Source organism: Triticum dicoccoides, chromosome 2A, assembly GCF_002162155.2.
Source record: "Triticum dicoccoides isolate Atlit2015 ecotype Zavitan chromosome 2A, WEW_v2.0, whole genome shotgun sequence".
NCBI classification, from domain to species: Eukaryota; Viridiplantae; Streptophyta; class Magnoliopsida; order Poales; family Poaceae; genus Triticum; species Triticum dicoccoides.
The window spans coordinates 475,285,381-475,297,414 of record NC_041382.1 but is presented as its reverse complement, the minus strand read 5'-3'; the positions used below and the strand labels follow the sequence as shown (position 1 = coordinate 475,297,414).

General features: G+C 46.7%; 1 protein-coding gene across 1 annotated transcript; it reads left to right on the top strand.

The window, feature by feature from the left end:
* The first annotated feature begins 6,638 nt into the window (after positions 1-6,638).
* On the top strand, positions 6,639-7,603 carry LOC119354951. Its single transcript, XM_037621718.1, has one exon. The coding sequence runs from the start codon at positions 6,757-6,759 to the stop codon at positions 7,345-7,347; it is 591 nt and encodes a 196-aa protein (XP_037477615.1). The 5' UTR covers positions 6,639-6,756; the 3' UTR covers positions 7,348-7,603.
* Positions 7,604-12,034: the final 4,431 nt, after the last annotated feature.

Sequence of the window (12,034 nt, the reverse complement as noted above, 5' to 3'; positions counted from 1 at the left end):
TCTGAATTTAGATTGTGCCTTCTCCTCTTTCAGTTCGATGTTGCAGCCTCATCCTGCAAGTTTAATGTCATAAAATTAGTCCCTAGGTGTAGCAAAACAATCGAAACGTCTTAGAGCATCTCCAACAGCCGCATAAAAATCTCGCGCCCAATAAAAATTATATCACACCACTTTAGCATTTCTAATGCGTCGGGACCGACATTGCTTTAGCAGACGCCCAGAGACGCGCACCTAAAAAAACAGACAGTGCAAATTATGAAACGCGCGCAATCTGGAGCCAAAATATGCTGCGCGCGATAGCGTTTTTCAGCACGCCCGAAACTTTTTAGCGTTACAGCATTTGCTGGAGCTGTTCGGCGCCAAAAAGATGAATTTTTAGTGTGCGGAGCTCTTTTTAGACGTCTGGTAGAGATGCTCTTAGTTAACAATTGATGCATGGACTTGTGGGTCCTGCTGTCATGAGTAAATTGGTGCATGGACTTAATTCTATATGAATTTTTATTTTGCTAACCACAGACTTGTGGGTCCATAGCTTAATAAGTAGACTCAGGGCACCCCCTAAAAAAAGTAGAGTCAGGGCATTTGCGAGAATTGTTACTTTTCGGGCAATGCTATTCAGCAAATGTTCACTGGGATGGAATTTGCTAATGTTTTCCGCAGCAATTTATGTTGCTGGAGCGTGACAATTTCTTCTTCAAGCGAGTAAATTGTACAAATCATCATTTTGAAGACTAGATTTATGAAAAACAGTATAATATTCTTTTTGCAGAAAACATTATGTCTACGGTAATTTTTTTGTAGAAAAACACTGATTGGCGGATCGGGCTCGATTAAGTGAGATCATGACAAATCGGCCCTCCAGTCAGGCTGACGTGGCACCGCCAAGTAACGACGACGTTGGCTAACATTATCATCATGTGTGGCCCTGTGGGGTCCGCCAGTCATTGAAAGAAAAAATAAAAAATCCGATGCTCGTCAACTCCGCCGTTTGACAAATTCGTCCAGATCCGCTGCTGCTCGCCGCGTCGACCACGTGCCGCGCCCGCTGCTTGCCACGGCCGCCGCGCCTCGCTGCTGCTGCACCCACTGCTCGCCGCGGCCGCCATGCCTCGCTGCTCGCCGCGCCCGCTCGGAGGGAGGCAGGCTCGCCCACTCGGGCTCCACGAGACGCCTGAGGGCGGCCAGGTCATTGCAGATGGCGAGGTGGTCGGGGAAGCAGGTCGCTATGCCAGGGTCGGCAAGTACATCGCGCGCCTTGCGGAGGGGCTCGCCGGAGTCGTCGGTGTCAAAGCCCGACAGTGCAAAGGCCTTGCACAGGCATGGGGAGGTGTGCGGGGAGACGGACGGGAGGGCGGCGAGCAGGCCGGCGAAGAAGGAGTGGGGGACGCACCCGCTGCTTGCTCGCTGTCCGCGGCGCCCACCGCGCCCGTTGCCCGCCGCACCTGCCGCTCACTGCCGCTGCCCGTCCCAACCTCGACCGAGGTCGCCGTCGTCGCCCGTTCCGCCCCTAGATGAGGCAGAGCCCGCCATCGTCGTTGCCACACCGAGGCAGAGGCCTCCCCGCCGCCAGTGCTCCCCCGCGGATGCCATCCTCGAGCACGACCACCGCATCCCGCCGCCACCGTCCTTGACCTTCGTCGCCTGGTTGAGGCTCACAGCGGCGGCCTTTGTCCGCTAGCCTGTGCACTGCACGCAAATTGTTCGATGGAATGCCATAGCGAGGCTTGTTAGACTGACAAGCGGCCCCCGTGTCCAACAAACGTTTACATGTAACAGTGTGAGAAATTGATGCCACGTCAGCCTGACTGGCGGGCCTCATTTGTCATAAACTCAATTAACTGAGCTCGATTTGCCAATCAGTGTTTTTTACAAAAGTTACTATAGACGTGATGTTTTCTGCAAAAAAATGTGTTGTACTGTTTTTTATAAATCTAGCCTTCAAAGTGGTTGTTTAGTGCAATTTACTCTCTTCAAGCAAACACGGCAAATTTCACAGCAAAATCCATTCATTTTAAGTTTGCCATGTGTTTATGAAGAAATTGTCATGTGCGTTTGGAGAACATGCCATAAAAAAGTGTTCGCAAATGTCATCCTCCCCAGGCAACTTGCCTCGCTGGTTATTGCGGTCCTATTTGTTGTAAAGAAATATGTGAATTATCGTTATCTATTATGGAAAATTGTGGCGAATCAATCTGTGGTTGGATGATTAGAGGGACTGTGGTATCCCCAGCCCACTAGGGTTCAAATTCTAGTACTCGCATTTATTCCTGGATTTATTTCAGGATTTCCGGCGAAGTGCATTCAGTGGGAGGAGACGTTCCGTCGACGACGAGGCGCCTACGGTGACTTCGTAAATCTCAAGATGATATGCCGACTCAGTCTTTCGGAGGTGCTCATAGGGGTAGGGTGTGCGTGTGTGCGTTCATAGGGGTGAGTGTATGCGCGTGTATATGAGCGCTTGTGTCTGCACTGATGTTCAAATTTTTTTTATGGAAAATTGTGTTTTTTTTACATATATACTATTTTGTAGTTGGTTGAATTCTTTTGGGCTTCATTCGAACTTATCTCCGCTCGATTCAGCATCGCGTTTTTTGGGTCAACCATCTTTGTTGTCTGCCGAAGTTAGCATGGTGTTATTCGGTTTGCCCCTTGAGCGACACGCTCTTTGTATTTTTTGTGTCCTTATTTTTGAATAATTTCTCTCTCTCATTGCTCTATCCATCTTGAATCTCTCAAAGTCGAGGCAGATGTGAGTGAGAACGACAGAGTGGAGGGAGGGAAGTCGACTTTCATGGTGATTTCAACGTCTAAGTCATTAATTGTTGTGGATTTCAGCTAAAGTGTCTCTATTGAGGTCAAATTTAGCTTATGATTGTTACCTTCATGTTCGTTTTTAGATCTCATTCGTGTTTATCTCTCCATTATTTCCCCATTCAATCCTTTTTGTGAGTATTTTTTATGGCTTTCCATGCATCTCGTAGGTTGGTAGATTGTTGGTATCTTGTTCATCATAGGGATTTGGGGTTCTTCAGTTGCCTTGCAAATTTTTTAGGTTGATTTATAGATTTTTCCATTCATCTTATCATGCTTCTCTCCCTAGATGTATGCATGGTATTATCATATTGTTTGTGTATGATTCGAGGTTCTTTCGTTTCTTACATTTCGCTTGATTTTCTCCTTTTTTAATAAGCTGGTCATGTATCTCTTGTTAGCATTGAGCCAGACGGTCTTGTTAGGGGTAATTTGCGTCGTGTTCATGGGTTTGTTATGGAGCAAGTGTGAGTGGTTGTAGTACGTAATGCTTTGTTGCACATGCTTTAAGGCACTATCTATCATATTAATAGCTATCTTCATTTCTGCTTTTACCTTCATAGGTTCTATAGTTAGGCTGTTGTATGTAGTTCTCTTCATGTATGTAAGTTCTTAGTTTGTACATTGTATTGTTATTTCTTTTGTTTGACATGACTTTTTGGTTCATGGTACTCATATTTCAGTAGGCTAATGTGCTGGATGAATATGTGTGTATTCACTTGTGTAGTGTTTATTTTTATATGAAATTTTCTATCGGCCCTAGATGAATTATTCTTGAAAATTGTAGCTACTTCTTTGCAGATCCATACTTTAAAGCCTTTAGCCTGTAAATGTACACACGATAATGTATTTAGTTTTATTTGTTTGTCTAATTTGTATCAATAGTCGGACACTTTTCTGTGTTTCTTTATAATGTGGATCTTTGTTCTCTTTTTTTGTTCTTTATGACTTGTAATCCATTGATGAGTTTATTTATAGTCGAGCTTTGATTATTATAATTTCACTTTATGTTTATAAATTTATTTTAAAATAAGACTGGTGTAATCGGTAGACGTGGAAATATGTCCTAGAGGCAATAATAGATTAGTTATTTTCATATTTTCTTATTATTGATAAATTCTTATTCTCCATGATATAATTGGTCAAAAAAAATTGTATTGACCGGAAACTTAAATACATACGTGAATAAATAAACAGACATTATGTCCCTAGTAAGCCTCTACTAGACAAGCTCGTTGATTGAAGATGGTTAAGGTTTCCTAACCATAGACATAAGTTGTCATTTGATAAACAGGATCACATCATTAGGAGAATGATATGATGGGCAAACCCAACCATTAACTTAGCATCTGATTGTGTCACTTAGTTTAATTGCTACATCTTTCTTCATGTCAAGTATCTGTTACTTAGACCATGAGATCGTGCCACTCCCTAATACCGGAAGAATACTTTATGAGTAATCAAACATCACTTTGTGACTGGGTGATCATAAAGATGCTCTATAGATATCTCGAAAAGTTTTTGTTCAGTTTTATGCACCGAGACTGGGACCACTACGTAAAGGCATCCCCTCGAGATGGAGTGCCAACTTCAACTTCTCCAGAAGCCCGACAGCAGCCAAATAGCACGTCAGTGGATCCGATCTAGACTTCCCATCTTGATCGTCCCCCTCCATACTCGACGAGTTAACATCCAACTTGTTGAACCCATCATTGTACATCTCCATTGCTATCCGTTTCACGGTACATTCCCATATAACCTAGAGTAGGGTCGTTACTAACATTGCGGTGGCCCGAACCTGGATAAAATATGTCCATTGTGTCCGTCGGATAACCAAAGGTTACATCACGGTGTCATACAAATCTGCGTGTGACTATCGCTCTGTTGTTAGGAATGTCGTGAAACACCTCAACATGCCAGCAAACCAAACCTTAAACCCAAGACATGACACAAAACAAAGTAAAACCAGAGGAGTTAATAGCAATGCTATTGTGATTCTAGCATGGATAGAAATCGAGGAGGGAGTTATTGCCCGTCAGGGTAGTCATCACCTTCATTGCCCCTGCTTGCAGCCGTGACAATTCATGAGCTGCATGTGTGTGGTCATTCGCCGGCACCTAGTGGGCGATCCTAATGAACGCCCAGCAGAATGAACCATGGTGAGGAACGACGAGCTTGTCGGGGAGGGAGGAGGCATATGTAGGGTTTGGGGCAAGAGAAGCACGGATCGAAACATTTCTATCTGGATAAATCAAGTCATTAAAGAAAGGCGTTTTGGACTGTATGTGCACCCGATTAGCAACTTGATTGCGTTGAATCAACAATTTTCAAGATGTGTTTCGGTGTGCCAAGTTGACACATAGACCGGTGGTGTCATTTGTTCACAGATTTTTACTGTGTGTATTTTGTGGTGTGCCTTTATTAAATACCTTTTCATAGTACTCACTCCGTATTAAAATATATAAGTTTTTTTAAGATTTCAATATCAAGTACATACATAGTAAAATGTATGAATGTACACTCTAAACTACCTATATATAGTTTATATTATAAAATCTCTAAAAGCACTTATATATTTAGGAACGAAAGGAGCAGTTACGAGTCGTGTCGCAGGCAGGCAGGTCGCTTTTGACTTGGATGGGCTTTGTGGCCAAACTGCATGCGGTGGGTGCTAGCTAGCTGTTCCTGTGCCGAGATCCCCCCCCGGCCACTTGCGGATACATGCGGCGTGACGCTGCACTGCGCTTGCATTGCCTGCTTGCTGGTCCATCCATATGGTTGTACACGGGCGATTCGATTCGACAGCTCGGAGAAGCAGCTCGCGCGGCGCCGGCCGGCTGCTTTTTGTGCCATGGCCATTTGGGATGGGAACCTTAGCGGCCAAGGATTCCCACATGCAAGCACGCAGGCAGCATCGAGAGCAGCTCCGCCCGCCCAATCACCCTACCTCTATAGTACTCCCTCTGTAAACTAATATAAAAGCGTTTAGATCACTGTTTTAATGATCTAAACACTTTTATATTAGTTTACGGAGAGAGTACTACGTAAGAAGAAGAGCTGCTTAATCTATAGTTGTACTCGTGGCTCCCAGAATACTCACTTTTGAGCTCCCCCTCCGACGTTGAGTGTGGCACCGTCCCAGCTGAGATTTACCAAACACTTTTATTTGGCCCGCTACGGTATGGTATGGTAAATCTCATGTGTTCTTTTTTCTTTTTCTTTTTTGCGAGGAAATCTAATCTCATGTGTTGTTGATGGCATCACAATTTACAACAGCCCCATCTCTCACTAGCTATAGCTAGCAAGCGGAAACAAGCTGCCTACAATAATGTGAGTGCCTCACAATGACCGCAATACCGCCAAAGTTAAAAGGCCACAAACTTGGTGGTACTAGTATAGGAGTATTCATGAATGAACACCTCACCATGAACTTTCTTACTACACACACATGGAAATAACTATTAAAAATAGGATAACCTCAAGCTTTTTCTTTGAAAGGAAAGAACCCGCCCGCCCAGTTAGCCAAAACATTGGACAACTGTTACCCACGAGGAGCCCTTTGCATGCATGCATGCATACCCATCATCTTTTTGACTACTTTTCCTTTTGCCCGCGGGCTGCTGCGGCATTTGTTAATTGCTACACACACACACACCCATCGCTTCCCCTTGGTGCCCTTTCCTTAGCTCACCTGCTTTCGTGCGATGCTGAAACTTGTCTAGGAGACATCCACTCGCAATTGCTCACCCCCACCGTCTGCTACTGCTACTGCTAGTGCTATATATACCCATGGCATCCCACGGGCAAAACTCCATGTCCAAGCATCAACTACACACACCTTGCGCTACTGTACAGCCACCACAGTCCACGCAGCAAGCATCCCCTCCGGCACCACATACACACCTTTATTTTGCAGGCTAGTTAGAGTAGTGAACTGTAATCAAGATGAAGGCCAAGGCTTCCACATTCTTCAAGCAGATGCTGTCCACCATCGTCGCCGTCGTCAAGGCCAAGTCGACGGCGGTGCGCGCCAAGACGAGCACCTTGAAGACGCGCCTCCTCGTCCTCGGCATCCTCCGCAACAGGAAGCTCCTCGTCAGCGCCATCAACCACAAGATCCACGCCATCATGGGCCAGGACGACCACGCGCGCAAGGAGGAGGCCGCCCAACAAGACGACGGCGCCAACAAGGCCATCGTGCTCTACACGTCGCCCAGCTACGTGACGGAGCGCGACGTGGAGGAGGCCGCCGCCGATGAGCAGGAGGAGGAGGAGGAGAGCGACGACGAGTACTTGACGCACTCGCTGTTCCGTGAGGAAGACGACGACGACGACGAGCTGGTGAACGCGCCGGGGTCGGTGATTGACGTGCTGCGCGACGCCATGGAGAAGGAGGGGGAGGGGGCTGAGTTCCGGCTGGAGGACGAGATCGACCATGTCGCCGACGTCTTCATCCGCCGGATCCACAAGCAGCTCAAGCTGCAGAAGCTCGAGTCCTTCAAGAGGTTCTGCGAGATGATGGAGAGGAGCGCTTGATCCACCTCCATGGAATCAGATCCACCTCCAGTCCAGTGATTTATTTATTCATAAGTATGCAATGGCGCCAGCTCCATCACTCCTTAAGCCAGGATTATGTTTAGCTTAATCGGAGGCCCATGCATGTAAAGAAGGAAAAGATGAAGCCGGGCAAGAAGATGCTTATCTTCTGCTAGGGTTTTAGTGGGGATGCCAAGGTCTACTAGTCCTACGTGGTACTTTAATCATTATGTACTCATGTTCTTTTGTTCTTTAATCTGGGGGAAGATTGTAAAAGTGCTCAAGTTTTGAGGAAAAAAACAATAAATGAAGCAAATAAATAGACGGCATATATCAGCAAGCCGAAATGTAACACGTACTGATCACAAATTCTTGAAGAACAAACACGGGTATTGCAGGCAACTGAACAAATTAGCTTCAACTAAGATTTTCTTCTAATCCCCGAGAGTAGAACGCAACACGTACTAACATACAGTTCAAGCAGCCATAAGAAGAAAAGCAGAATCAAGCTCACATGACAAGGAAAAAGGGCTCGCTAGTTTTATGGATGGATGTCTCTGCTTTTGGCCAAGAAGAGAAGAGCTAACCATACCAGTAATCCGTAGGATCGGATCAGCTAGCGTCGTCGACGTTTTGCATTGCGGTGCGCCGGCATCCCCTCGGCCTCCTCCAACTTGATGTCCTTGGCGAGGGAGACGGCCGCCACGTCCTCCATTGCCTCCTGCTCGGTGAGACGCAGGGAGAATCTCACGGGCGGCGCCGGGGCATTCCGCTGCCTTGCCCGCCGCCGCGGCCTCTGTTCCCTATTGGACTCCTGCCCGAGATACCTGGCGATCTCGGATCGTAATACCTCGGTGTCCATCGCCAACGCTGCCGCAACTCCTATGTTGTAGATATCGCCCTCGCCGTTTGTGTCGCCGGAGGTTGAGGTGGATGACGATGAGGACGTGGAGGAGCCGATCGGATTGTCCTGCGGTGCCGACGAAGAGATGTGTTCCCCAAAAGGAACCATAGGAGAGTGTAGATCCGTTTCTTGATCAACCGCGGACACTTTGCCGCTTGCCCCTGCTTTGATGCCCAGACTGACCGTGTTGTCTTGGCCGGCGATGACCGATCTGGACGGCGAACGGATGGCCACGGGTAAAACCCTGATATCTTTTCCCGCAGAAGCAGCCTCAGCCACGCCCACACGAGCATCCTCTCTCTCAGCCGCATCACCGACGGTCGCCGGTGACGGCAAGGCAACTCGTCCCATAGCCACTTCTCCCCTTTCAAGCGATGAGTGCGCGCAAGTGTGTACAGATCTAACATTCCTTTCCCCGGCACCGCCGATGAAAGCCATGCGGTCCGATCCGATATGTGCCATGTTTCGGCCGTCGACGACGTTTACCGATCGCGCCGCCGCAGTGACGCCTCCGGAAACAAGTTGCCCTGTTTTAGCCGGCGCGGTGAGCATCACCTGGCTGCTCATGCCGGCCTTCCTTTCCCCTCCGCCGGGGCCCGTCGCGCGATCTGACTGCCGGAGGGCGCTGCTGACTTGTTCCACACGCAGGGGATCGGCTGGTTCCAGGATGTGCTTCAACATGACGTTATTATGGCCCAACGTCAGCGGCGGCGGCGGCACACGAGCTTGACGGCCGGCCGACGATGAGGACAAGGGCCAAGGCGAGGACACGGTTGACAGATCCTTCAAGTCAAGCTAAATGGTGTTCCAGTTTCATTGTGTCAGAAACGAGTCCTGCTCGCGTACGTCGACAACTTGGCTGAGACCCACTCGGAAACAGACCACGCAATTTCACCGTGGGTGGTCCTCCCCCCTAATCCAACGAAAGACGTCAAGATCACACCGTGATCCTCAATTAACTCTCCGTTGATGTGATTTCCAAAAAAAAAAAACTCTCCGTTGATGCAGATTTTTTTTCTTTTTGTATGTCTGGGACTTGGTCGACTGAGACTTCGCGACTGACGTAACCTATTGCTAATTTGGCCCGTTTTGCTTCCCTGGTCAGTGGGTTCAAGCTCCCCCATTATGGGCTTGGGTTCTGGGCTTTTCTTTGTGAGCTTGTTTTTTTTTTTTTTGGTTTGGGCTGTTTGTTTGTTTGAACTGAAAAAAGACCACACCCAGACAATGAAAAACCCTATCTTCTGTAGCTAAACGACGCTGGATTACCTTTCGCCCCCCTGCTTCTTCTTCGTTTCTTCTTCTTTTTGTCAAAAGTAGCTTCATTAAAATTGTTGCATGCACAAGCCAACTTGGTCTCTGTGCCCGTACTTTGGTTAGAATTGGATTCAGCAGGTGAAACCCCACCGACATGTCTAGCTCACACTATTGCTGGTGCATGTTGTCAACATACGCGAGAAACACTTTGTATAATCAAGGAGAATGTGCTTCATAAGCTCCTCTTACAAAATCAGATCTGAACATACACACACAAAAAAAATGATCTGTGTATTTGGCTATGAAAACAATCAGCTCTGCTCTTTAGTTAGAGCAGAAACAGAGGTGCTCATACCCGCAAAAAAAAAAACAGAGGTGCTCGGGAACCTGACGGCAGCTACCCCTACAAATTACCGACCACAAGCTACTTTGAATATATTTTTTTGGCCACTTTATCTCCAATTAGACACGTCGAAAATTTCCAAAGAGAAAAGGGAATTCCTCATTTCAGAGCAACCGAAAATTGGGCTCCGCTTGAGCAAAAACACAATACACGTAGAAAAAAAATCGCTGCCCCAGGTCGCTCATCTTACATTTGGGCTAGTCTCTTCACTTGGACCTCTCTATATGTGGTAATTTCAGCACAAATAAGTGAACCCTAGAGAGAAAACTAAGGCGGGGTGCTGGATTTTTTGGCGCGCAGCAAAAGTGGCAGGATTGATTTACTTGGTGGGCAGGTAGCTTACACATGTTGAAATACATGCAGTTGCAGTCGGGGACGACATTTGAAATTGCATGCCTAGTGTACACATGTAACTAGAAAAAAAATCAGAAGAAAAAAACTCTATATTGCACATGGCCATGGCTCCTTAATTCATGGCTAACTTGATTTGCATGAGAAAAGTTGAACTCTTAATTTAATTTAAATAACCAAAATGAAAAAGGAAAACAAAAATGAAAACAATATTTTACATTTTTCTAAAAAAATAAATTTAGGTCTCCATGAGAAAAAACTCTCAAAATATTATTTTGTTGCCCTCGACAAACATAGTCTAGTTGCAACCATGTTGCAAGGCATGTCGTTGCAGTCGCGGGACGACACTTGCAGTTGCATGCCTAGTGTATAAACATGCAACTACCCCTGCCTCTCCCGCCGCCCCTCCGACAAAACAAAGTCCAGTGGTAGTCAGGGGCGACAATTACCCGCCCTCTCTCCCGCCGTCCTCCGACAAAACAAACTCCAGTTGCATCCGTGTTGGATGACATGCAGTTGCAGCCTAGTTCAAATCCTTGCAATTGCATATCAATTGCCCACCCTCTCTCCCGCTACCCCCTCTTACAAAACAAACTCCAGTTACATCCATGTTTGACTCGCAACTGGCTCCGTAGTTGTCTTGGTTTCCCAGTTTGATACTCAATCCCTGACTCACGCGCAACTGGAGCCCTTAGTTATTTGTGGTCATAGCTACAAGTACACCATCAACTTGCAATTGGGACCGTAGTTGTTCTCCTCCCAGTTGTGAGTCCACTCTCGACTCGCAACCAGGGCCTCATAGTTTTCTTATTTGAGTCCCAGTTGCAAGTCCGCACTCGACTCATAACTGGGCCCGTCGATGTTTGTCGTCTCAGTTGCAAGACCATGCTCGACTCGCAGCTGCACTTGCAGTTGTAGTTGCCCTAGTTGCAAGCCCACTCTCGATACGCAACTAGGTCCGATCAATTTTATGCTATTCGCAAGTCCACCATCAACACGCAACTAGGGGCCTAGCCATTTTTGTCTTAGTTGCAACTCCATCCTTGCCATGCAATTGGGGGGCCCTGCCTTTTTTCTTGTCTCAGTTGCCAGTCCATCCTCAACACGTAACTGGGCCAACCCATTTTTGTCCTAGTTGAAAGTCCAACTACACTCTGTCATACAATTGGGGTTCTCACATTTTTTGTCTCAGTTGCAAGTCAACCCACATGCGCAGTCGGGGGACTGATGAATTTCATCTCCAACTGCAACTCCACCCCCGACATGCAATTCCGAGGCCTACTTTTTTGTCCCAATTGCATGTCTGGTGTCGATTGAGATGCGTCGGTGTTTCCCCAAGGAATAAGGGTGGATGCAACACAACAACGGTAAGGTATTTCCATCAGTGATGAGACCAAGGTTATCGAACCAGTAGGAGAACCACACAACACTACATAAACAGTACCTGCACGGAAATAACAAATACTTGCAACCCGACGCGTTAAAGGGGTTGTCAATCCCTTCTGGGTAGCGGTGCCAAAAAGTGACATAAGGATAGGATAAAATTGTAGTAGATTGATAGATGCAAATAAAAGTAAATAAAACGCAACAAGGTATTTTTGGGTTTTTGATAATATAGATCTGAAAATAAAAGAAGCAAATAAAAGAAAAGGCAATTGGCAATATGGATCTGAAAGTATATGATAGGAAAATAGACCCGGGGGTCGTAGGTTTCACTAGTGGCTTCTCTCGAGAAAATAGCAACGGTGGGTAGACAAATTACTATTGAGCAATTG